Raw genomic sequence first — 26,853 nt, forward strand, 5'->3', positions numbered from 1 at the left:
CATTCTTGTGGGACCACAGAAGACACGTTGGAAAGACAAGTATTAAAAGTCATGAAAGACTGTTCTAGCCATCTGGCAGTTTGGCTTCAGCCTGGCTGCTCCCCACAACAGGCTACTGGCACAGATGGGGATTAAAGTGCCTCTTGCCTTCCAAGCATGCAAAGAGGCAGCAGACACTGCTCTGCACTTCCATGCCTGCAATATTCAGAGCTAATTTCCTTTAGAAACAATTAACCCCAACGATTACCTCATTTCTAAAGCAGAGACCCACTTCAACAGCTAAAGCAAACTGGATGGGCCTGGGGAGGGTCTCGTCACAATACAATCCAAGACTTCACTTACTTTGCCTCTTTTTGCTCTGGACACTGAATCAGGTGTCCAAGTCTTCCCACACTGACCCAGAGTTTTCACAGGAGACTAATTTATGGTAAGGGAGAGGGACTGAATGTGCATATTCAAGTGGAAGTGGCTGCACATCATGGTGTTTCTCTTCCTATTCATGATTCACAGGTGCATATCCACAGGTAACATTATCTCATGGCTACATTGGCAATGCCCTTCACCATGCCTATGGTTTTCTTTCTCTTACCAGATGTAGCAGGACACGCAGAGCATCTCGTGCCCTGTCGGGGTGCTGCAGAATCTCAGTGAGGGCCTGTCCTACTAGTGAAGAAGGGCTGTTCAGCTTCATATCGCTCCCAATTAGCATGAAGCCTGCAGGATTCAGAGTAAGAGACAGTCAATCTCCTTTTGTTATGGACAATGTTCAAAACAGAAGCAATATCCTCCGCCCTCTCAGACCAATGGTTCACTGCACTCAGCAGAGTGATACTCTTTTCCCAGAGCAGCTCCCTGCCCGGTCTCATAAACTGAACTTCCAGAAAGCTTCTAGATGCTTCTTACATGTCCCTCTCTATTAAATCAATAGTGTTTTCCTGTTCAAGCAAATGGAAAAACACTGTATTGCAGCTAAACTTGTCCTAGCATGCTCCAGGAGTCCTTTAAAGCAGGACTGAATTCTGGGAGAGCACAGGGCACATGCTATTCCCAGCTACCTGGTGGCACTGCTCCTTGGTTAAATCAAACAATCTGGTGTAACAGCAACTAGAAACCTGTCTTGTCAAAAGCAGATTCTTCCTACCTGCCCAGTTGGATGGATGGGAGAACTGCTTGCTGCCCTGTACAGTTTTCATTGCTTCTCCAAGGGCTGCACTGGCTTTCATCCCATTTAAAAGGGAGGAATAGAAGGCATGCACAAACATTTTGGAAGCAGCCACAGGAACGGGCCAGAGTGACACTAGGACACACTGAGCCCCAGCAGCCAGGAATGCTCTTGTCAAACCAATGACTCCATCAGCAGTGACTTTGCTGTTGGATTCTTGGTAGGAGCCAAGAACCACTAATTTGACAGGAAGCCGCAGATCCAGGACATCAGCTGCTGTAAGCAGAAACTCCTGCAGAGGAGGGCAGTCCGAAATGCTCTCCACATCACTGGCATCATCCTGCATCCGAAGGGATTCTGGGATTGTGTAGGGATTCCCAAAAGAATTCTTGCTGCTGGCTGGCGTGCTGTCAGTGTTGGGTGTCAGGACCAAAGCAGCCAGTTTCCAGGAGACATGGGTTGCAAAATGGACACATTCTGCCTGAGTGAGGGCACTCATGACCCTCTCTTTAGTTGCAGCAGAGCCAACTAAGGGCTGGCAGCTGAGTAGCTCAGACACCATATATGCTTCCTCCTCTGCAGAGGGCATAGGTCCCCATAGCCACCTGTCCATAACTGCTGAAGGGAGCTTGGGATTTCCTATGACAGCTGCCATTGAGGTAGAACTGGAGTAAGCAGAAGTATTCTTCCTTGCATGGGACTACAGAGAGAAAGAAAAAATGGGGTTCAAAGATCTGTTTGTTATGGTGCTGGTAATGAAACAGCCTGTCTCTTTGGCTCTAAACAGGAGTCTGGTTGTCTTATGTAAAAAAACAACCCCTTTGTGTTTCTTTAGTTTCTTCCATTTAACTATTCCAAGGAACATCTGCTCTTGAGCCCAGTCAGGATTCCTATCCCAACATCTTGGGTGAACAGATAGATAAGAATAGAAAGCAACAGCCTTAGCCCAGTCCCTTTGAGGGCTGTAGCAGACCTTACAGCATGAAGAAGATCCCAGCCCCCCACCTACTTCACAGCTGAGGTGCTCAACACTCTCACCAGGGCTGGGAGTGCCTCAGCAGGGCAACACATTTGGGGCTTCTGTTCCTGTGCCTGGCTGCTGCTTTTCTAGCACATGTAGGAACCTGCACCCCACAGGAGAGGTTCTATGAGAGTGAAGATTTATAAGGCAATGTCAGACCTTGGAGCTGGGATTCAGCGACTGGATGGATGGCACTGCAATGAGGCTGAAGCGCTCGTAGAGGTACTCATTGGAGGAACTGCCCTTCAGGAGAGCAAAAGGAATGAGGTACAGTTCTCCCTCCAGAACCAGGATCAGTTGGCGGTGGCGGCCAACAGGCCCACTGGAATGCATCAAACCCTAGAAAGAGGAGAGAGAGAATCAGCTCAGTCCTTTCACTCCAACCAGTGCCCCACCTGTGCTTCCCAAGGTTTGAAAATACCCACATCAGAATTACACTCCATGTGACCACAGATGTGACAGGTGAACCCACACTGGAGTGGACACATCTCTACAGCTGGGCTGTGCTCACCTCTGCACAAACAACCCCACTGAGATGAACAAGCCCTGAGTGCACTGACAGGCTGCACAGACCCCGCACAGCAGCTCCTGCTGCAGCACAAAACCACTGTGAACACCAACCACAGGTGTCTTGCCAGTATTACTACCATCTTATCCTTTGAAAGAGAATGTTTTTTCTGACACTGCATTTCAAACTAGCAGTCCCCTACATGGAACAAGTGGGGTTCACACCGTGATCCACCAGCACAGTATTCAAGGTCCCTGGCTTCCACCTTCCAACACAGCCTGTCTTACCCTCTGGGAAGACCAAGTGAAAACCACCACACTTCAGATACAATCCCCAAGCTGCCTATTCTTGCTTTCCCACATTGACAGGGAATTTTGGTAAGTGAATCTCTGTATTTGTCAGCACCAAAGGCTTACTCCTTCCATAGGTCCTATCAGTAAGTCGTAGAGTCCACGGAGTGGGGGTTTGGTGAAGGAAGTCTGCCTCCTTGGGAGGGATGATGTTCCATCCTTAACAGGAGACATGGTGCTGCTGAACAGACTGCTCACGCTCTGACAGCTCCTGCGGGCAAAAGGCAAGTGAGAGGTCAGCTGCAGAAATCTGAGGTCCACTGCAGGTTGTCCTGACTTTATAACAGACTTCATTCTCCCATTCAGCTTCATATCACAATGAACAACGACACTAATGGCAGGGTGAAGCAGCTGCAGACAGCATATTACATTGTTATGGAGCTTTTCTACAAACTCAAGTGCCTGAAGTGATGTTCACAGTTGTTACTGCGTATGAATGTACAGCAGTTGTGTGCAGGCAAATGAGACCCATTAACAACTGACTGCAATCACAGGAAGATTTGCACTTGGGTTGTGCACCAACTAATCTAGCATGGCACCAACAGGAGCTGTATCTACAGGTAAACAACAAGACGTGAAGATTATGCCTGCACTTGCTGCCAGTGCTCTGAGAGAGCTGACCTGGAGCCCACTTCTGACATCCCCACACACCTCTGCATGGGCTCCTGGCATCACCAGCCACCAAACACCATCACTCTGGGGAGACTGAGATGGCTACAGAAAGTTACTGCCCTGCTGAGGCAATGACGCTGCCCCATTCTGGTGGCACTAATCCAGCAGCTGTGCTCCCCAGAAATGTTACCCTTGGCTTGGTGCCACGAACAACCATTTTATGGGAAAAGGATAACTTCCTAGAGTTTTAACAGGTGGGCCTTAAAGAAAGAGCGGAGCGGGAAATAAGACATCGCACAGTAATGGCAGTGCACATCCCTCTAGTCTACGCTGCGGGTCTAGAAGGGCAGGGACACCCCACTGCTCACCACCGAGCAGGGAGAGCCCCGGCCCAAGCAGAGCAGCCCAGCCCTGCCCTCCACTCGCGCAGCCATGTGCCAGCAGGCGGCACTCGCCGCCGCCCCTGCTGCCAACCCCGTGATCCACCGCAGGGAGCAGGGGCTTGATCCCCCCCATGCGCGGAGCCCCCTTCAGCTTGCTTTCACAGCCAAGCAGCTCCAGATTTATTCCTTCACCACTCGAACTGCTTTTTATTAGAGCAAAAGCAAGGGAGCATCATAAATCTTTCACATCTCTTCCCTGTGTGTTTGTGTACACAAAGAAGAATGAGAAAATCCATAGAAGGAGGATGGACAGAGATCTCTAGCGGGCAGCACAGAGCTGGGGCCCTGGCCAGCCCACTCCATCCTCCCAAGCCAGTGCAAACGATCAGGCTTGCCAACCTGATTTTGAGAGCGGGATTTCAGTGGGACAAGAGGGAGACTTGTCAATCTTTTGGACAAAAGCCCTTCTCCAGAGCGCCCGTGCTGGCTTCCCAGGTCCTGCACTGACCATTTCCACTCTGCTCTTGCAATGTACAGGGCTCCCCTGATTTCTGGGGCAGGAGAATCTCCCACTGGACATCTCTGCACAGCGTCTGCAGTGCTGCTTATTTAACCCTTTGTGTAAGGCAGCCTGACCTGCAGCAAGCAGAGGAAACAGCACAAACAGGGACTCAGGACTGCAGCATGGATCAGCATTAACTCTGCTTCCACCCCTTGTCTGGGAAATGCAAGAACAAAGCAACGATCCCATGACAGCCTCAGAGAAAGGGGGAGAAAGCCCATGTCCTGCAAGCCTTGAGCTCACACTGATCTGGCCTAGCACCAGCTTTCCAAGGCCTGGCTCTGCTTGCCAAGATGAACGTGGCTGGGCCTGGCCAGGAAGAAGGGATTCATGCCAGCATCAGCACAGAGCTGCTCTGGCCTTAGCACCCATCAGGACGCTGGACAAGTCAAACATTACTCATGACCAAGCACAGCCACCCAGGAGGGCTGGGAGTCAGACTTAACTGCTGCAGTGGTCCAACAATAGACATCCATCAGGCCCGACCTTCTGCAAGCCTTCCTCAAAAAGACTTCCTAGAGATACAGCCCCGAGTCCACATTCAGGGCCTTGACACACTCCCAATACCGAGCTGTGGGAAGCTCCAGAAAGCATTCAGATATGAGCTCCCTGCAGATGCTTCCAAGGATCTGCAATTATCTCCAGAACCCACCAGTGGTTGCACAAAACCCACAGACCACCCAGCACTGTGCTTGTGTGGTCTGTATTTGGGCAGCTACAGCACTGCACCCTGGGTGGAAGCGAACCACACAGATAGGAGACGCCCCAACGCTGCTGCCCTACCTGCCCTCCAGAGACCTTTCTTTATCCTGGGCCAGCCAGCACCCCTGGCACAGCTGGAAAGCTGCCCAGTGGGAAAGGACCTGGGCGTGTTGGTCTACAGATGGCTGAATATGAGCAGCTTGTGCCCAGGTGGCCAAGGGCAATGGCATCCTGGTCTGTATCAGTAATAGTGTGGCAGCAGGACCATGGCAGTGATTGCTCCCCCGTGCTGGGCACTGGTGAGGCTGCACCTCGAATCCTGTGTTCAGCTCTGGGCTCTTCACTACAAGAGAGACATTGAGGTCCTGGAGCGGGGCCAGAGAAGGGCAATGGAGCTGGTGCAGGGCCTGGAGCACAAGTGTGATGGGGAAGGGCTGGGGTTCAGTCTGGAGAAGAGAAGGCTCAGGGGGGACCTGATCACTCCCTACAACTGCCTGACAGGAGGATGGAGCCAGGAGGGGCTGGGCTCTGCTCCCAAGGAACAAGGCATGGGACAAGAGGAAGCGGCCTCAAGCTGCACCAGGGCAGGTTTAGGTGGATATCAGGAACAGTTTCTTCCCCAGAGGGTGCTCAGGCATTGGAACAGGCTGCCCAGGGCAGGGCTGGAGTCACCATCCCTGGAGGTATTTAAAAAGATGTGTAGATGTGGCACTGAGGGACACGTAGGCTTGGCAGTGCTGGATTAATGGTCAGACTTGATCTTAAAAGGTCTTTTTCAACCTAAACAATTCTACATTGCTCCTTACCTCCCAGTTTACCTTTTACAAACTCTCACCATGCTGCACTGCAGTAACTGCCCTTAGGGAAGTGTATTTGACCCTTTGAACAGCACGAAGGCTGATTCTCGTGTTTTCTGCAGGTGCATGGGAAGAGGACAAACCGCATCCCCATGATGGTGGAGAGGCCATAGAAAAGGTGGGGGAAGTATATGCAGGTACAGGCAGTGGTCAAGCCCCTTGCTGGAGCAGAAGATGACCAGCAGGGAGGAAACCAGATTTTAACCTGGAAACCCAACAAAAGTCTAAGAGCTCTGAGGAGCTTAGAAAACGTAAGCTGCATAAGGCGTAAGCGACTAGGACTATCCTGGGGGGTCTATCAGTGGCATCCACGGCTTAGGCAGCTATTGCCCAGTACTGAGACCACTGCAGCATCCCTTCAGTGCTTCTTTCTCCTCCAAAGCCCATGTCTTCTCAGAAGTTCCTTAAGCTAACTGCCAAACCCCCATGGTTTGGCTTTTCTAAGCAGAACTGCCCAAAAGATCTTACTATTTTCTGCTTACAAGCCAGGTTACCTGATGACAGCAGCCAGAGGGCACCCATCCCAAAACCAAGGGTTTCCTTTCAGTCACCCGCTTGTCGCCAGACATGGAGACTGGATGGCTCCAAACAGTCCCAGCATCTCCAGGGCCTCATTTTCTAACATGGGACCTTAACAGCATGTGCAGTTCCTGTGCGTGAGGGAACTTGCACTGGCCCCAAGCCATGAAAACTCCCTTGAGGATCTCCAATATTCAAGCACAAGATGTCAACATGCATTCAGGCCCCACATGAGGAACGCAGGGCCTGTCTTGGCAGTAGGAAAGACAAACTCTCATTCTCAGCTCCAAGCAGGCCCTACTTCTCTTCATCCCCTGCAGTGCAGAAGCCAAAGCAAACAGGCTCCATACCTTCAATCCCTGCTTGCGAGCCACAGTTCTACCATCATCTGAAGCACTAAAGCAGCAACAATCCACTCAGCACTGACCTACAGCTACATGAACTCACTCCAGTACTAGCTGCAGAAAAAACATTGCACAGAGGAGGTGAGCTGGAGCATAAGGCTGCAAGATCAAATCTTGTGCTCTAACCATTCAATCCTGTTATTTAACCAAAGTCTAAGAGCACAGAAATGCTTCCATTTTATTTCTTAATCTGTTCTGCCATGTGCAAAACAGACAACGGCAATGAGCCCCTTGGTATGCCCCATCTGCAGGCAAAAGGTGGGCAGGCAGGCAGGTCATACAGCAGTGTCTTCTCATCCTCTTTCTTCATCTCAGTGCTCATGGTGAGAGCATCAAGGACACGGTTGCTTCTAGTGCTCCTCCCAGTGCTTTTGTGAGGGTGCTTTTAGTTCAGTGCCCAAGCTGCCTCATCCCCGAGCTTCTCCTAAAAGCTGCAAACCAGTTACCTGACATGGCACCCGAGGTAAGCTCCTGGATGTGGGTTCAAGGGAATGCACTTAGCTCCTATGGAGCAGAAATACACAGATGCTGCATGGCTGGCCTCTGCAGTGTTCCTGGGGATTAGCATTCCCTAAAGCAGAATCAGAACATACTTTCCCCTGTAATCAGAGGGTCATTCTCCTGTCCTTCTAAGCCTGAGGAGCTAGGAAAACATCTTGGCAATTCTGGGGATCTGCCTGCTTGATCCAAACCTCACAAGTACTCAACAGTTCAACATCAGTGCAGCAGCTCGAGCAGAAACGCATGTGGAGTCTGGGAAGAAAAATCAGGGCAACTGTTGGTGCCAACAGGCAGCTCCCAGTTTCACAGGGATGCTGTTACAGCTCACAAGCTCCAGCAATGGCTCACAGCACTGCAGGCTGATCACATTTCTTTTCCATCTGAGAAAAGCCTAGGGTATCCTGTGTTCCCAATCCATGCTGGAGCACAGATCCAACCAGAAACCCTGTGGTGCATCATGAACACAAAAGGACAGAATGGAAAAGCCTACAGGCCCCTCTGCTCAGAAGCAGAGGGGGCTGCATGGTACCAACATACAGACCTTGCTCTTAAGAAAGATGCTTAATGCTCCCTTTACATCCACACTGTGAAGAATGGATGGTTACTGCAGCATGAAGGACAGTACCAGTTTGCTACTCAGTGCCCCTACAACTTGGGGCAATAGGGAGAGCAGGAGCAATGGCACTGGCTGCACCCTAAGCCTGCTATTTAGAGAAGCCCATCACCAAGACATGTCATTGTGCCTGCTGATCCCCACAGTGCAGTGCTGTATTCTCACCTGTTCAAGAGGTTGTTCCTGCTGACCATCCGCAGAAAGCCGGTCGGGTCAGTCATTGCATTCAGCTTGTTATTCATCTCCTCAAACTGCTGGTCCATGATATCCCCAGCTTCGCTCTCGGTCTCACTGCTGGCACAGGCTCTGCAGGAGAACAGCAGGGTGAAGAACTCATTGATGCAAGACAGAGCAACAGCTTTGTGACAAATGCTCAGCCAGGCTGAGGGAAAACGCTCTTTAGACAAAACCTCAACCAAATGCTCTCAATTTTTGCCCGATTTGCATCACCTCCTCCTGTTAGGCATACAAGAGAGTAACAATCCCATCCCCTCCTCTTCTCCTGGGTTCTTCAAGGTTTAAAGAGTGGCACACACTGATAGAAATACAGGATCCAAGCTCCCATGCACTTACAGCATTATGGAAGGTGATAGCACTGAAATTTGAACACACAATTGCAGTGAACTTAAGCAAGCAATGAACTGAGAAGTCAACCAGCAATTTCCACGTGTGCTGTATGTATTTAAATTCCTCTGGTCTCTGCTGGTAGGCAGAGAACAAGTTCCAGGGCCTGCAGATGATAGCTGCTCCTGGGGTCTGGTGTGCTGGAGCGCAGTGGCAGCCAGCAGTGCTGTAAGGAAGGTCCCTGATTCATGTGGGGAAAGGGTTTCAAAGCAGAACATGGCTTTTGCCCACACCCACATGGAACAGACAAGATTTGTTTAACTCCCTGCATATCATTTTGAAGTGGGCAAAGAGCTCCTGCCTGTGATAATACCACGCCAGCCCCATGATCTCAGAGACAAGCATAAAACCCAGAATCCTTAACCAAAACCATACCACTATCATCACCATGAAGAGAGCAGGAAGATGACATCACAGTAAATTAAAAACTCATCCCTGAACCTAAAGACTGAAGGACTCCCTTCGCCAGGAGGAGAATCTGTGGTGATAAATGGTTAATGGGACTGAAAACAGTGTCTGCAAATCTGTTACATGAGGCCTAACTGCAGATTTCAGTTGTGTAGATGCATGTCTACAGGGTGAGATTCAACCATCAACATGTGGAGACAGATGTAATCTTCTGAATCACGCAACCCTGATGCTTTAGGAGATGGGTAGATGGAACCAATTCAGTCCTGATCTTTTCCCCCTCTGGTTCTTCCTGTCAGGATTCACACCTTGATGGGGGGAGCAACTCTGTTCTCCCAGAAAGAACAGAGTGCTCATAGTGCATGTACACATTCAGACAGAAGCATTAACATCGGGAACACATTTGCAAAACCCAGGGAACGGGAAGGCTGGAGGGAGCAACTCCTGCGTTTCCTTTAATGGGAATCACACAACTCGTTTTCAAGCAAGACTTGAAACACGTCACTCAGGAGGTGTGACTGAAGCTAAGAGAAGCAGAAGTCTCAGAACTGATTTTATGTCAGAACCCCAAAACCTGAGATACTACCACCACCAAAGATCAGCCACTTCTTCACTGTACTACTCATGTTAGCAATAATGTCATTATTATGATCACTTGGATAGGCAGTGCTCGTGGGCTCGTAGATTCTCAGGGGTTTAATACGGAGGAAGCTACTCCTCCATTTATGTCTCTTCCCTTATGTTTCAATTACTCAGCTGGCTGAGAGACCCTTTGCTTTTTCTCAGAGTCCTTCATAAAAATCCCAGGCTAACAAGCAGCTTGTTACTGTTCACAGTGAAATGAATAATCCAGTCAGCAATAAAACACATTGGTTTCCCTTCAGAAAGCCACCTTCACAATCATAAAAGTACAAAACCAAAATGCATCCAACCAAGACACAACTGTAAATCCAGTACACAGAGACAAGAGGATCCCTGGAGATGAGTTGTCTTTCCCTGCTTCTGGTTTCCAGCTGTCTCAACATGATGAGTTAAGCACATGCCCATCTCGGCAGCATGTGTTATTTCCAACACTCAGTGCACACGTGAGATTGGTGGGTAACTGCACAAAATGGCAAGCTTAGCTCGAGTTCAAGAGAGAGAACATGAGTCCAACATGACTGCTGACTGCCGTCTTGCTGTGCCAGAGCCACTGGTTTGGCTGCCAAAAGCAGCAACTCACCTGTCCATGCCCAGAATCCACTACAGATATCGCCAGTATTTCAATCACACAAGGTCTGCCTTAGCCAGACTCCACCCCCGAATCCCTCATCTCACTGCGTGACTAAATCTCATCCTCCCCCAATGGCAATACTAAATGCTCAGGGATCCCCCAAAGGAACTTCCAGGCTCCAATGTCACGCTCAGAGGCTCAAACACCACATTCACCAGGAGTTTTCAGAATTGTAGTGTAGGGTTTTTAAATCTGTTTTTATCTTGTACCGTCACTTACAAATAATCAGTGTCGTGGTTACAAAAAGCCATCTCACCCAAGATACAGATTCATTACCCAGCCTATGGGTTCAAACCTTATCTGCATACGCCTACAGAGGTACCTGGGGAAAACAGCCATACACACAAAGATAAAGCAATATTTTGTGTTGTGCAGTGAAAATTTGCCCGTGCTCTGACTCTCAGTTCTCAGGCTGCTCAGCCCATCAGCTCAGCCCAGACTGCTGTAAACTGCTTTCAGAGGGAGAGTGGGAGCCAGGATGCCAGACCCCCCCCATCCCAACATACCGGGTGTAGTAGGACTCCACTCCCAGGGCCTCCCGCACACTCGAGATGTGCTGTTCCAGAGCAGAGTTTGTTACTGTCTGCAGGGTCACGCTGTTGGCTTCATGGAAGTCCCCGGCATGTTCTGTCAGGCTGTCACCCAGATAACATTCATGGAATTTCAGAATTCCTGCAAGGCACCAGAATCACAGGTGATTTTTGCAGGGCAGACACAGTGCTCCCAGCAGCTGGCTAAGAAGGTGGCACAGCCCCAAGCATTTGGCATTTCCAGGACAACTGAGGCGCAGGATTCTGTGCCATGGCTCCAAGGGCTTTCCCAGTATTCTCTGTTAGAGCCTGGCTTTTAAAATCTGGTTTTGTACTTTGGAGATGGTGGCTCAGAGGTACAAAAGCAGAGCAGTACTTTTATGCAATGCTCAGAATGAATTTGCTATTGCAGCACTCTCATAAATTATAAAACAGATCTTTCATAAAAGCACCTACCAGAGTAACTCACATTTCAGTAGATGTACATGAAAAATGCTTATTAATAGCCTCTGATCACATAAACTGAACACACAGGGCTCAAACGCTGAACAGGAGTGTTATTACTAAAGCAGAGTCTCCTCGTGTCACACAAAGATTTTCTTTTCACCCATATGCATGAAAATACATTATATACGAAGAAAGAAAAAGAAGGATTAATGCATAGTAAAATATTAAAAGACAGCTTTCCACAATGGGTAAACCAGCTAAAGGACACTCAATGTTTTGCTAAGAATTCAACTATTACTGCAAATAAAACCTTTCTCCACTCAGACTGGCATATCCTTCCTGATATAATTAATTCTACAGCCTGTGATCAACAGTAAAGGCTGCTCTGGATGCCCTGTTTTCCTCAACAGCATAAATTATTGAACCAGTTAAGAAGAGGAGGAAAAAGGAATAAAGCAACTCCTTCTGCAGCAACAGCAGCAAATAGAGAATCAGTGAGGAGGCTCTAAGGGTACCATCTACAGTGGGATAATGAGGCTCTTGGGCTGTCACAGCAGCTACTCTCTCTGTCAGCACTAACAGAAGAAGAAGAAGTCATCAGGGCTGGGCTGGAATCACTGCTAAAGAGCTCCCCAGCAAAACAGCTCAAGTGGAACCCTTGAAGCACCACAGCCCTTTCCTGCCCAACGCCTGACAGTGGCTTTCAGGAGGCAGTCACGAACCCATGCACTTGAAGGGTGCAACTGTTTTTTTCCAAGACCCAGCGCAGGCAAGGGGAAGACTGGTCACAAAGCCTCGTAACAAACCCCCACCTCTGATCCACATCATTTCAGTAAGCTCAGCCTGATATTAATACTAGACAATTACTGACATTTTACTGTGCAAACTGCAAGCCTGAGGAGCCAGTCAGTGACTGGCTGCATAGCAGGACACCACCATCTTACATGTGTACATCCAACACTGCAAAATTCCTCACAAAGCACATCTTCCAATCACTGTCACCCCATCTGAAGTTAGGCACATGTCAATATTTACTTCCCTTCACCAAGCATTTCTGGTGCAATCTCAATAGCGCTTTTTATCGCTTTAGCTGTGTCATGGCAAAGGGCTGCAATTATTAAATTATAGCCAGAAAGAACTCATGAAAATTTGCAGTCACCACTTTATTAGATAATGAAGAGCAGCTGCTTGCAAAGAGCCTTTCAAATTAATCCTCCTTGCTTCTCTGTGATAAGTATTCCCACATTCAGATGAGGAGAATTCAGAGGATCAGGCAGTTCAATGGCATATCAGGAAGTGGGGACGCCCTTCTGTTTTCTGTAACCCACTTCAGTGAATAAATGTCAAAAGCTTTTGGAAGGATAAAGCACAGAAATGTAATTAAAGTAGGGATTCTTATGCATAGAAGATTCTGACAGAGCCAACATACTTGGAATCTCATTACTGCTCTGCCCTGTGGGAAATATATACAGATTGGAGGCTGAAAATGGAAATATTGAACCCGTGAAACATTTCCATCTCCAGGTCAACATCAAAGCCCTGAATAAGCACTTTTATGTCACTATTGCTGCAGCTATGCCACAGTCTTCAGTCTATTCAGCTTTAAGGTACTGGATAGAAAGGATTCCCTTGTACATTCACTCTGGTCCCAGACTTATTCCTAGCTACAAATGATACAAAACTCTCCCTTTGTAAGGCTTGTTCACAGGCTCTCAACTCCAAACAGGACCTCACCTGCCCCAGGAGCCAGCAGCCAGCTGTACAGATAACCTGCAGCCAGTGAGTAGTAGAGAACAAGTCCCCTCTGGCCATTCACTGTCTCCAGGACCTGGTCAATGGTCACCGGAGAATAGGGGTCAGAGTCCTGCTGCCCAGTCTGACGTTCCACGAGCAGGTCAGCAAACGCCCTCGTTCGGCCTCTCTCTGCTACTGCCAATGCTTCATCATGGTGACCTGAAAAGACAAAGTCATCTCGGACCTGACACCAATGTGGTCTGCAGTGCAATGGGCAGGAACCGGGACAGCTGCTATCCCAGCCTGAACTAAAACCTGAGGAAGCAGGGTCACAGCACTTCCTTCTGGAAAGAGTGGCCTCTGCACTGGAATACAGTCCCACAGATCATCCTGGCTGCAGGCAGTAACACAGTATGTGGGAAAATGAGCCACAGAAATACAAAGGAATGGAGGAAGCCAGAAAGAAGATCCAAAGGCACCCAAAACCCAGAGCAAGACAGCCTTATTTATGCTCTGGCAAAGAACTGCTGTGGTGTGATGGACAGCTGGGGAGTGAAGAATGCATCATAAACTGCTGCCCCATGACATCAGCTGAGCTCTTGGCATGGGTTTGGCATTAAGACTCACCATATGATGGTATCTCTTACCGAGACTGACAAGTACTCGCTGCAAGGCCTGATAGGAGGATGTCTGCAGGTCAAAGAGTGACAGCTTGTAGTCTGTGCTGAGCTGCACCTCATGCCGGATGGTTTCAAACAGCGCCGAGGCCCGGTAGAGCTGGGAGGGAGAACAGCCACAGTCACCTCCCTACAGACACAGCACAGAGCCCTGGCTGGGGGAGCAGGAGGATCCAACACACCCTCAGGCAGGGGCAGTCTGCCTCCGCCAGCCCCTCAGGATGGCAGCACCCCAGCAGAGAGGAGGTGACTTTGAATGGAGCCTGAGCGAGAGTCAGCTCCTCCAGAGGATGTAGCAGAGGTTCCCTCCCCTGAGGACAGGAATGACCCACGGGGCTCAGAGGGCACAAGCCACCAGCCCAGGCAGAGCAGGTGTACCTGGTGCTGAGACTCCTCCAGGTTCCCACTCGCCCAGAGGGAGAGGCCAAGGCCATGACGGATTTTGGCTTCATCTTCTCTGCGTCCCAGCTGCTCTGCCAGCCTCAGCCCTGAAAGGTGTCAGAGGGAGAGAGGGCTGAAGGGGAGAAGGGCTCTGGCAACCCAGGGGAGCCCTTCTGTGGGCTCACGTGGGCCCAGGGCACCTGTGGCAAGCGGGAGCTGGAGCTGTCCCCTGAGACACACTCAGTAAGCCCCTTTGGGAAGTTTGACTTTCAAACCTTGAAAGCCACACAGACAAAAATCACACTGAGCTGCCAAACAATGCCATGAGACGCCTCCTGCCCCATTACTGGCTCGTTTCCCACCAGCTTTCTGGCAGGCTCTGCATGGTTCACGTACCAAGCCAGAGCAGAGGGCAGGGTCCTGGCATGAATGACCTGGGGCTCATTTCACTTCCAGCAGCACCTTGAGTTGTCCCCACTTCCACACTGCTCCAAACCTCTCACTTCCACGGGCCCTGCCAACAGGGATGCCTCCTCTGAGGCACCTCAGGCTTCCCACAGGTGGGGAGCAGGGCCCTGGCCACCGTCATGCAGCTCGGCTACAGGCAGCCTCAGCAGGCTCCTCAGGAATTCTGTGTCACCCAAGGAGAAGGAGCTGTATTCAGTTTCTCTCCCAACTGAACTGAATTCCCTCAGCATATGGAATGCTGCCAAGGTCAGTTTCAGGAAAACCAGGCTAACCGATGTAATTAATTCTTCGGCTTCCAGCTTCACACACTCCAGCTATGCCGATCATCTTCCCCACCAAAGAGCCACCCCCTTGAACAGACGCTGTCTGCAGGCTGGGATCCCCTGCAGCAGCACAACTCAGAAGTCAGCGCTGGCCCTGGGGCTCAGCAGCAGCAGGTGGCTCCAGGACTCTGAGGACCGAACCTTCCCCGCCTCCCTATCAAACACAACTTGCTCCTACTCACACCTTAGAGGACATTTACCTGCCTGGTATCCCTCCCACCTGAACACAGAAGATAAAACCAGGTGGCTATCAGCAAGGCACACATCAGTTTAGAACTTCTCTCAGGGTCGGCCAGACCCATCATGACCTGATGTGGCTCTCCAGAGCCAATTCCTGGTATGCAATGCTGTTCTTAGAGCATGTTTACACCTTCTAGGCTCAGGCACAAACCAGCTTTATAAAGAGACTCTGCCAGGCTCAGTCTGGATTAAAGCTCAAAGCTGAGGCGCCCCAGGAAGGCACAGATCATGCCTTGCAATGCTTTGTCTACAGGACACCAGGAAGGCTCTGACTGACACGATGTGCTGACCACAACAGTCCCCTTGGACAGCTACTCACACGGACGGTCAGCAGTAGCTACGATGTCTGCAAGAGCTTGTGCATCCAAGGCCACTGCCAGCCAGACACATCCTCTTAGTGTCACGCTCACAGGACCCCGCTTCTCTCCATGTCTTCAGGTTTCCCTCCTATCCCCCACACCTATCAGTACGTGTTGTGCTGCATAATTCAGCTTCTTACCTTCCTGCAGGTACATCACAGCCTGAGAGTAGTTCTGCAAGGCATGATGAGTCCTCCCCAGGCTGCTGTAAGACACAGTTTTGGCTACCAGGTCGTTCATTTGTGCTGCAATGCTGAGGTGCTGCTCCTGATAAACCACTGCCCTCTCATAGGTGCCCAGGGACTCGTAGGTCAGGCCTAGGTTCCCGTAGGCTCGGCCTTGGCAAGCGGGGTTGTTGGTCTCCTCTGCAATCTGCAGGTCCAGCTGGTGGTACTGCAGGGCTGTGTCGTACTCTCCCATCTGCTGGTAGACCCCCCCGAGCCCGCAGGCAGCATCGCTCTCCAAGGCCCGGTCCTTCATCTCCCGAGCGATGTTGAGCTGCCGCTCCAGGCAGGAAATGGCTTGCTCGTAGTTGCCCAGCTGGCTGTGCAGGCTGCCCAGCTCCCCGTACGCCTGTGCTTTGTTAAATGCCTCCCCCAGCTCATGTGCCACTACAAGCCTCTTCTCAAAGCACACCAGAGCCTGCTGCAAACTTCCCATGGCCCTACAAGGAAAGAAAACAGCAGCATTTATTTTTGCCAGTATTTTCCTGAAAGAAGACGTTTTGTCATTTTCTCTAGAGGCCAGCTCAGGCCTTTCCAGCAGAGACAAACGCTCCCTCTAGGAGACATCCCCAGCAGCTTTGCATCAACCTCCTTCTTCTGCCACCCTGTGAACTTCTCTTCCTCTCAAGGCAGAGCAACATCAGCTTCGTTATTTGAGCCAGTAGCAGAGTCCTCAGCACCCAGAGGACTCTTACTCGCTCCTGTGCCACATCCCCCTGCACATGTACAATGGCCACACAAACACACCCCATCAGTAACACAGCGCACCCATGTGCACTTCCCCATCTGTCACTAGAGTACGCGTGCAGCGCTCCTTACCTGTGCCCATTGCCCAAGCCCCGGTAGGCCTTTGCCTGATCTTGCATGCGGTTCAAGCTCTGAGCCACAGACAGGTACTGTTCATAGTACTTGATAGCTTCCTCAAAATCTCCCAGAGCCTCGTAACAGTCTCCCAGGTTCCCGTATGCTCGGCCCCGATCTAGCACAGACTCATTGCCGCTGAGCTGCTGCAGCATGGCCAGCTGCTGTTCAAAGTAGCCAATAGCCTCCTCCATGACATTCATGTTCATCTTGGTAATGCCCATGTTACCATAGACCTGGGCTTCTATGCTGGGATCCTTCAACTTCTGCCCAAGCTCCAGCTGTTCTTCGTAACATTTGAAGGCCATGGTGTACTTCCCAAGTGACATATACACTGCGGCAAGGTGCCCGTGTGCTCTGCATTCACCCAGCATATCTCCCAGCTCCTGGTACACCTCCAGCTCCTGCGTGTGGTAACCTAAAGCCTTGTCACACTTCTGTACCATTCTGTATGCAGAGCCCAAGGCTGCGTAGGCACTGGCTTCCAGTCTCCTGTCTTTAACATGATGGGCTAAACTCAGCTGCTGCTCATAAAATTTTATTGCACCATTTACGTCTTTTTTACAGACAAAAATATCCCCCAAGTTCCCCAGAGCTCGGAATTTGGCCTGGGAATTGTTCAGAGACTGAGCCAAGGACAACAGGTACTTTTGACACTCCTCTGCTTTGCTGAAGTCCATCAAGGCTTTGAAGGCCAGACCCAGGTTGCAATAGGCTTTAGCTTGGCTCAGTTTGTCATGCAGATCCTTCGCTAAGGCAAGGTCCTGCTCGTAGTACTTAACAGCTTCCTCGTAGTTCCCAAGGCAGTAATGGGCATAGCCAAGGTTATGGCAAACCTTCCCCTCCCCTTCCATGTCCTGCAGCTCTGGGGACAAGCGCAGGTACTGCTCGTAGTAAGGGGCTGCCTGCACGTACTCTGCTCGTGAGCAGTGGAAGTTGCCCAAGTTGCTGAGGGCCCGTGCTTCACTCTGGATGTCTCGCAGCTCCCGAGCAATGTTGAGATGATTCTGGTAGTGCTGCAGAGCACGGTCATGAGCACCCAGCGCTTGATAGGCAACCGCTAAGTTCCCGTGCGTGGATGCCTGGGAGGCACGGTCATTGACTTCCATGGAGATCTGCAGCTCCTGCCGGTGGTACTTGACAGCCTGGTCGTACACGCCGAGCGCGTTGTAAGCATTGCCCATGTTGCCATAGGCCCGGCCCTGGGCTGCGTAATCGCTCAGCTCCTGGGCTATGGACAGATGTGCCTTATGCAGCCGCAGTGCAGTGTCGTAGTCGCCTTTCATCTGGTGAATGATTCCTGCAAAACAACAGACACGGGCTCAACGAAACCACTGCTCCACACAAACCCCTGTGCAGGACCACGCCGTGCCAGGGGCTCCCTGCAGCCCGGCCCTTCCCCACAGCACCCAGTGCACCCCCAGCACAGCCCTTCTCACGTGAACCGCTTCCTTGCTCCGAACAGGCAAATCCCGGAGCGTGTGTGACACCTCAAGCACAGAATCACAACTGCACGTCTTGGCTTATAAAATGCCCATTTCCTGTTTTAATCATTCTGCTTCCCCTCACCCCCGGTCTGGTGGTACCTGCTGGCTCCAGAGCTCATACTCCGCACGCTGAACAAGGAAGCATCTGCATTTGCTTTTCAATTTCAGTCAAACCATCCTGTACTTACTGAGAGACAGGAGCTCTGATTCTGCCAACATTAAAACTCCTGCTTCAACTGAACTCTGTGCCAGCAATACACGTGGCTCCTCGGCAAACACTTGTGAGCACGCCCAGAGATCCAGGAGCCACTGAGGAAGCCCCTGAAGACACTGACCCTGCAGATTCATCAGTTCCTTGATACCTGAAAACAGCTTCAGGTCTTTCCCTGCCCCTAAAAGAAAACGGCTTCCAATTTCCATCTCCACATCACACCCATCATGTTCAGGGGGAAGAGATGTGGAGGATCAGGATGCGGCTGCCCTCCCATCGCTGGCCAGTGCGGCATGCTCTCATCAGGCCTGCGCACCAGCCCCATCTTGGTTTGAAGACAGAGGTTTTCCAAGTGAGCCCGGAAGGCGAGGGCTGAAATTTGCTTCCTTGAGGCAATCTGGACCTCGCAAAGTGAAACCAAGGTTCTATTATGTCAGCATGAAGCACTGTGGCTGTGTTACCTGCGCTTGTCACAGCAAGTTGCTCAGAAATCCTGCTCACTTTCCTAACGAGGCGCCAGGACAAGGCCATTTAGAAAACAGGGGCAGAAGAAACCAGGATCCAAACAGCAGACGCTTGGCTGCTGCTGACAGTTTGTTTCTGTCCCCTGCACCACAATCATGACCAAAGCTAGAGCTCGTGGCAGGAGGGACTCGGATCCCCGCTGTCTTAGTCCACCTCTTGCCCAAATCCTTCCTCAGCTCCAACAAAGCTGGAAGGATGGGATTATTATGGAGGAAGGATGAGACAACCTTATGTACCAGGGCAACAAGAACGGGGTGATGAAAATCAGCAGTAAAATAAGCACAGACATCTACTTCAAAACTTCCAGGGCAGAGTCATCATCTGGAAACAGGAAGAAAAGGAGCTTTTCAGCAAATTACTTCCAGTATAGAAAGGCACATCCCCATTGGATGCAGAAGAATTAATTTAAAGACCAATGCTGGTTAAGAACAGAGGGCATGAATCCTAGAAATTATTTTCACTGCCACAGTACCAAGAGTCCAGAACAGCCTTCTTGTTGTTCTACTGCCCTACAGTAGAACAACATCACTGTAAAATGGAGCGTGGTTAGTTTCTGAATCATGGTATTTGTGTTACATGGCATAGGCAGTAACAGGAGACTGGATTCAACGCTGCTGGAGGCATCTTCCTCTGTTCTCAGTTTAATCACTGATTCCCTGGGTAACCCTGAGCTTTTGCAGGTTTTCTGGAAGAGTGTCTGAGGCCAGCAATAACTACTCATGAGCCGAAGAATTACCCCAGGAACCCAGACATCCGCTATTGTTGGAGCACACACTGCCTCAAAAACATGCTGTTTGCCTCCCAAGAGTTGTGCCTGCACTGCCATGGTGCTGCAGAGCACACAGACCATTTGCTCTTAGGCCACCTGCTTGAAGGTGCTTATGCCACCAAGCCATGACATGAGCAATGATATCCCAGCCAGAAGTGGCTGCTGCAGGACAGGAAAGAACTCATCAGCAAGCCTCTCTATAAAGCACATTCATAGATCATTTCCTTATGCTTCATCAATCCCAAATGTGTCACTCTGAGAAGTAAAACAGAGCCTTACTTCTCAAGGAACTGAGTAGGAAAAACGCCACCAGGACACTGCCAGCAGCTCCCAGCCACAACCTGCTGAGGTTTGCAGATGGCAACAGGCTGAAACGCCAAGCCACAGGCAGGCAGGAGGAAGACTGGCCAGGAGGTCAGACACCGGGAGGAACTCATACAGTCCCTTCCCATCACGAGGCTGGAAACACCCCCCAGATCTCACAGAGACCCCAGGGACAGAGTCTGCCAGCAACGCACCACACACTGTCTGCTAGTCCCTGCTGAGCCTCACTGCCCTCGTGCCTGCAGTGAGAGCCCTCACCCCGCTCACTCCCTGCTGTGTTGTTGCTGCTCAGTGGTGCTCATCACCCTTTCTGTACAAGCTGCCATCCCTGCCCTGATTTCCAAGCATCCTGCTCTCTGTCTCTCTGGCAATTGTGTTTTCCCATCCTCAGTCTACCCTCAGCTATACACTTAAACAAAGTTCTTGCCAAAGCCAGATTCAACCCTGGCTCTGGACTGCAGACACATGGCTTGCTCCAAGGGGACACTGACTGCAGTTTGCTACTGGTTTCACGTATGTTTTATCTGCAAGCCATGTCAAGCACAAACTGTTTCACATTCTTTCCCATGTCCTGTGTGATGCAAGCTCCTTCACTGCAATCTCTGGCAACAAAACAACTGGACGAAACAGACCAGAAACCTCTTAGGAAAAAAAGAGAGGCTCATTTTGGGCTGCAAGGGATTCTGCTCATCCGGAACATGCTATAATTGCTTTAATATCCATGTGCCTACACCTAGATCAGTTTCCAAGCTGATACCTTAGAAACCAAGACAACACCCAGGAAGGTCCGGCCTGTGACTTGGTGCCTCTATTGTTCACATGGCACTGAGATGGGAAAATTTAGGCTGAAAAAAAGATCTGCAAAGCTGCCTGCCTGCAAGAGGGGTTGAAGCAGCATGAATTCAAGTTGCTGCTTTTAGCATCTGATACATTAAAAGAACGTATTAAGAGATAATGTCAGTAGCTTGGTGTGAAATCCATACTTTGGCTTGCAATTTCTCTTGTGCCTAAGGAATCCTTCTAAACAGCTCTTGTACTAGTATATCTACTGCTGTGTGCAGAGCACAAGATGCTCCATCCATCAGACTGAGGTTTCTCTGGCCACCTCTGTATCACCAGCTTTAAGGTGTGAATCATACTCCTGTCACAAAGTTCCTCTCCTTATTTTTCCATCTCAGCCACCTTACCTTCCTTGGATCAGCACCTCTCACAGCACTGGAGATTATTTTAGCAAATACCCAGCTGACTTGACAGAGAAGAAAAGTCTTTGGTATCTAACGTCTTTTAGGAGGCCCTAGTGAGCACACAAGATGCCACAGCTGAGCCTCAAAGGGTATGTACCCTGAAGAAACTCCACTATGAAGAACGAGAGAAGTCAGCACACAGTGAACCCTTGTTAAAATGCCACTGACAACTCGGGTGCTGTGTCCACAGGAGTGGTGGATAAAAGATGAGGATGCGAGTGAGAAATCCTACGCTCACTGTAATTGCCACTCGCCCTTAACATGGAGAAACTCAGAATGGAGGAAGAATGTCAGGGATATTGACCCAACCCAAACTCTCTCCCACTGCACTTCGTACTATACTTGAGGATAGATATGAAACTGAGTATCTGGGGCTGGCAATAATGGGAATTCCTGCCCCAAGACACCATCTCTCCTGTCCCACATGATGGAAAAAGAAAATGGGACAGGAAGGCAGCAAGTCAGACAGTGAGCATGGCTTTGAAAGGCAAATGGCAGCCAGAGAAATACAATTTATACTAGAAGGTTACTGAAACAGCCCACGCTGCCATTCTCTGGAGAGGCTATAGATGGAGTTTCACCCTGAAAACTACGTCCACCAAAAAAGCTGCTCTCTATTGCAAGCCCTGCTCAAGCAAATTCCCAAAATTTCATCTAAAAAGACTGAGGTTGCTCTTGGGGAAAAAAGGAACCTGGTAAGAGACCCCACACAGCACCTCCTGCTGTGCTTCCATCATTTGCCAGCAGTAATTACAAAGGACAGCCCAGGAAGGAAAGGTTCTGACTTGGACTCCAAAATCATCACCTACCAAATATATTCTCTCTTTGTGCATTCCTCAACAGACAAAAATGAGGTTCGTAGATGGATGGGAGATGAAGCCTTCAAAGTCCTAAATCTTTTAGTCATCCTCTTTACTGCCAAGAAAGGAGAAAAACAATGAACAAATGTTTACCAGGAGATACCCAGGACAAAACCAAGTAGCATAACAGAGAACAAAGCTGCGCTCTCCTCACCCTTGGAGCCTGCTGTCACATTAGTTTGCTCGAGCTGTCACCCATCTGCTGTGGCACTTAAGAAAGAAGGATCCAGAAACACATCATTGCATCAGCATTCTAACTCATTCTTACAGCTAAAATCATTGACTTCCAAGTAAAAGAGAGTCTCCTGGTCAGGCAGCTAGACCACACTCTGGAACAGCACTTAGAAGACACAGCACAACAGACACAAGACAAGAACCCAGCAAACATGAAGGGAGATGGCCAGAGACAGCCTTTATTGCCTTGTATCTAATATAAAGCACCAAAACCGGCACAAGTTACATTAATTCACAAGCTTTCCTTCCTTAATGACGAACACAGATCTGGGTAGAAACCTCTGTAAGACATCAGGAAAATAATCACAGAAGCTGTATTCTGCCTCCGCAAAACACAGATTTTCCCAGCTCAGGCACAAATCCTGGGGTAAAGGTTGGACTTGATGATCTTAAAGATCTTTTCCAACCTGGCTGATTCTATGATTCTGTGAATTCGGTACGGTAAAAAAGTGCCAGACCAACACTGAAGCAGTCTTTGCAGCTCCCATGCTGGAGGCTGGCAGAAGCCAAAGGGACCTCCAGTCCTCACTGGCACTATCAAATGCAGAGCAAACCTCTGTGTTGTGGTGGGGTTATGTCATGGTGGATGCATCACGGCTTCCAGCTTAGACTGAGCTAACATTGCTCTCCACTGACCTGCTCCTTCAGAACATGCTGAAAGCTGACACGGAGCAGAAGAGGTTCTGAAGCTCACACAGGGTGGGAAAAGCACATCCAGCCTCCGTGCTGATGCTGACAGTACCCATGCATGCTGCACTGTGGCTGGGTGCAGTCAGAGCAGGGGCAAAGGGACCCGAGGCGGTCACTCACCTTCAGCATCAGGGAGCAGGTGGCCAAATGCAACCACCACTTTTTGACCCCAACTGCAAAAATGCCTCAAGAGAAAATACCTGGGTCCTTTGGACAAGATGACAAGCACGTGAACACAGGGAGAAAAGTTCTCTTGTAGCTGCAAAGAGATGCTAAGCACCAAGGGGGACTTTAAACTGTGTTATTAATCAACTGAAGTGTCCTCTCTCCATCGCAGTGAGGACCCTGAAGAGCTGCAGAGGCTGACAGCCAGCTCTCTGCATGGAGCCTTGGCATCTGGAACCACCATATGCTTTGCAAAGGTTGACAGTCTGAGACTTCTGGTTAAACTCCACATCTCCTTGTTGTGGAGGGCTTGGTATGCTGTGACTTGTCCTCAGTCCATTACCTTCTGCTTACCGAGTCCTGGAGCGCATAATGTCTCCCTGCAGAGCACTACAGCAGCTGGGCTGTGTCACATTCTGTGTGTGTCTTGCTCAGCATTAGACAACACACTTAAGAGAGCTCACCATCTAAATCCATGAAATGCAAACAGAAAATGTCTGTCGCTTCAGCAGAGGCCAACTCCAGCATTCTGGCACAGAAACACACTCAGATACATTTTTTTTTTTGCCTGTCAGCATGGTTATTTTGATGAGGTTTTGTTTTGCATGTGGATTAGATGAAAGAGACAATTAAGACTTGGCTTTTTAATTGGTACTGAATGCATTTTAAACAACAGTAATAGACTTTCTCAACAAGAACTGTATGTTCTCTTTTTCCAGTATAACTTAACCCTGACAGAGAAGACAAAAATACAGCCAAATAACGGCTGAAACGTGAGATCCTGCACTCAGAAGCTAGGAAAACTATTTAAATATGAAGTGCAAAGTGGCTGAGTCAGCATACCAACTGAGAGTTAGATTTAGGCTTAAATCCAGCACAAGAACAACATTCTTTGCTGCATCAAAACTCCCTGTCCCCCCCACTCCCTCTTTTTTTTTTTTTTTTTTTACAAAAATTTCTGGACTTACATGCTGAATGCATCATTAAATCCAAAGCTGCTCTAAGATTAATAATGATATTAAGTTGAATTTTCTAGTTCTAACTTGACTGATTTTGAGCCAGCAAAATGGCGAGAGAATTTAAGCTGCAAGCGGTTCCCGTGAAGGGTGAGAAGCAACAGCGCTTTTTAATTCTGGGGTGAGGCAAAGCAGCTACAGTATCAGCGCTTGCAGTGAATTGCTAAGCCCATCTCCTCTCAATGTTTCTGTACCAGTTACCAGTTTGTTGGGGTTTTTTTATGATGCTCAGTAGCCCAGAGACAGACTCCACTGAACACAGAGGCAACTGGAAGAAATACTACAGAACAGAACAGGATTGCTGTGGTCTGCCCAGCAGCAAAGGGCTCACAAAACCAGGAGGAGATGACAGGGAAACCCCAAGATGGCTCATCACCACACTGATGCAGGGAATTAAAAACCGAGTGACAGCTTCCATTTCCCCTTTTCCCTAGACTGCTTCTCCTCTGTTTCCTGGATTTGCTTAGAGAGAACTGGGGCAATTCTCTAGAGAGCAGCAAGTGCTTCAGAAAGAAGGCAAATGAATGTGGATCTGATCTCTGCAGGTTCACCAGTGTTGCTCAGAGCACATCCACCCCCATCTCACAGGCGCTCATGGCTGAACGCAGTCATGCCACCAGAAGAGCCTGCACACCCTCTGGTCAGCTTCCACTGGAACCCATCACATTATGTGAAGCTTCACAGCAAGAGGAGCTTTCCCTCGCGCTGACCATGAGCTGGGAAGCCAGGTGTGCTCCCCCAGCACAGCCAAGCACAACACCTCCATCTCCCCACCAAGGACGCACGGTTCACACCTCACCCTGCCCCCTGCCTGGATAACCCAAGATCCTGCCCCTCCATGCGGGTCCCTCTATCCCCATCACAGACCACTGGGTCCCTCATGCTGCTTCTCCCCAAGACCAGCCCTGTGATGGCACCAGAGATAGGGGATGTGGTTTGTGTTTTGCTGGATGCATCTGCTGCTGTTCTCTGCAAAAGCCCTTCCATAAACACTAGAGGAATCCAGATGCAAGGCTTCATCCCCCAGCCCTTGTCTGTTGGATGCCTGTTGCTAAAAGAGTCAGTGCTCACTGCTCTCTAGCTAAGCAGCCACAAGCACTTTTGCTTCATTTTGCCTCACACATTTGCCTCAGTTCCTGTAAAGGAGAAGATTCAAAACACTAGTTAGAAAGCTAGGCCTGTTCTGTGTTCTCCAGTTCACCTTATCTTCTTCATTCAGCTCTTGAAGACTCAGCTATTAAGAGAAATTAAGTAATTCATCAAGCTCTTTTCAATTACCTGCTGTTGATAACATCGGAATACAATTAGCACCTACAAATGAACCAAGCACCAACTGCCAGCAGCTAAATTTGCAGCATGGGGCAGCCTGAAAGAGATTGAGGGGCTGCCAGCAAACACACATTTTGTTATACAGACACCAGCCCTGTTCTGCCACTCCCAGCCAGCTGAGAACACACCCCCAGTGGCATCTGGAACGTCAGCAGCACAAACACCACATCCTATGGCAGAGATGGAAACGATTCTTTGGAGGCTTCCACACCTGGTGCTGTGAAGAAGCAGCAGGAACGGACTTGTGATACACTACATCAGCACACAATCTGCCAAGTGCCTGCTCAACTAATGAAGACAGGCTAGTGAAAGTGGGCAACTGAGAAGACAGCTCACAGGAAACCTCCTGCGCCCTGGAAGCAGATCTGATGGTCACTGCGTTCCCTGACAAATTCTGCTCCATATCAGGGCCTTACCTAGATTGGAGGAGGCTCTGCCTTCAGCAGCTCGGTCCTGCAGGCTCTCAGCGATGTGCAGCTGTTCTTCATGGTACTGCTTAGCCCTCTCCAGGTCCTGCATGCATCTAGCTGCATGGCCCAAGCCAGCATAAGCTCGCATCTCAATGGCCTTCTCAGCCAGCTCCTGGGCCAACTCCAGCACGTAGTTGTGGTAGGACATAGCCTTGTCAAAGTTTCTCCGGTAGTGGTAAGCACTGCCCAGGTTGCTGTAGGCTCGAGCTTCCTCTCGCTTGTTCCCCAGCTCCTTGGCGATCTTCAGGTGCTGTTCATGGCACTGCACCGCATTCTCGAAATCCCCCATTGCAATGTACACTGCTCCCATGTTGCCCAGCTCCCGCGCCTCGGAGACCTCATCTTTGGACTGCTTTGCAAGGAGGACACACTGCTTGTGGCTTGCCAGTGCGTTTGGGTAGTCCCCAATGGCTGTGTACACATGGCCCAGACTGCTCAGTGCTGAGGATGCTGCCTGCAGGGATAAGAGACAGAAGTCAGTCAAGTATTCATGGAAACAAGTCAGATGGCCCCAGTCTAGAAATCCAAGCCACAAAAGGCCATTCTGGAGAAAGAATGTGACTACCAGCTAGAAAACCTGCTCTCCGAGCTCTTCTACACCCCTCAGAGCAGCTGAGGCAGGGGCAGGAGGAACAGGGTTGACTCAGGAAGACAGGGCAACGATCAGCTCTTTCTCTGAAGCGTACAGTGTGCATGGTAGAGGGGAAGGACAGCCCTGAAGAAGTGCAGAGACCACTGAGGAAACAGAGGGCCATCGCTGCAGGAAACTGCTCCAGGACCAACCTG

At 49.9% G+C, this 26,853-nt stretch overlaps 2 protein-coding genes across 7 annotated transcripts in view; one reads left to right on the plus strand and one right to left on the minus strand.

The window, feature by feature from the left end:
• The window catches only part of CCDC117 (coiled-coil domain containing 117), a 297,697-nt gene that overhangs the window by 134,112 nt on the left and 136,732 nt on the right, over positions 1–26,853 (plus strand). The gene's annotated exons all lie outside the window — the stretch shown is intronic.
• The window catches only part of TTC28 (tetratricopeptide repeat domain 28), a 123,202-nt gene that overhangs the window by 11,279 nt on the left and 85,070 nt on the right, over positions 1–26,853 (minus strand). For 5 of the 6 annotated variants that reach the window (XR_009964296.1, XM_062616046.1, XM_062616033.1 and 2 more), the window contains 12 exons: positions 26,014–26,521; positions 16,702–18,043; positions 15,799–16,322; positions 14,266–14,375; positions 13,858–13,987; positions 13,211–13,429; positions 11,006–11,171; positions 8,360–8,500; positions 3,108–3,252; positions 2,343–2,522; positions 1,142–1,862; positions 590–714 (listed from right to left, as the gene is read on the minus strand). Coding sequence is in view for 5 of the 6 variants with exons in the window: in XM_062616046.1 (XP_062472030.1) it covers positions 590–714; positions 1,142–1,862; positions 2,343–2,522; positions 3,108–3,252; positions 8,360–8,500; positions 11,006–11,171; positions 13,211–13,429; positions 13,858–13,987; positions 14,266–14,375; positions 15,799–16,322; positions 16,702–18,043; positions 26,014–26,521 (4,311 nt within the window). In the remaining variant the exon portion in view is untranslated. Of the gene's footprint in view, positions 1–589; positions 715–1,141; positions 1,863–2,342; positions 2,523–3,107; positions 3,253–8,359; positions 8,501–11,005; positions 11,172–13,210; positions 13,430–13,857; positions 13,988–14,265; positions 14,376–15,798; positions 16,323–16,701; positions 18,044–22,112; positions 22,219–26,013; positions 26,522–26,853 lie in introns of those variants that run through there. The other variant, XM_062616075.1, reaches the window with a different exon arrangement.

The sequence above is a fragment of the Pezoporus occidentalis genome, unplaced genomic scaffold, assembly GCF_034315485.1.
Source record: "Pezoporus occidentalis ecotype Australia unplaced genomic scaffold, CSIRO_AGI_Poc_V1 ctg102, whole genome shotgun sequence".
Classification (NCBI taxonomy): Eukaryota; Metazoa; Chordata; class Aves; order Psittaciformes; family Psittacidae; genus Pezoporus; species Pezoporus occidentalis.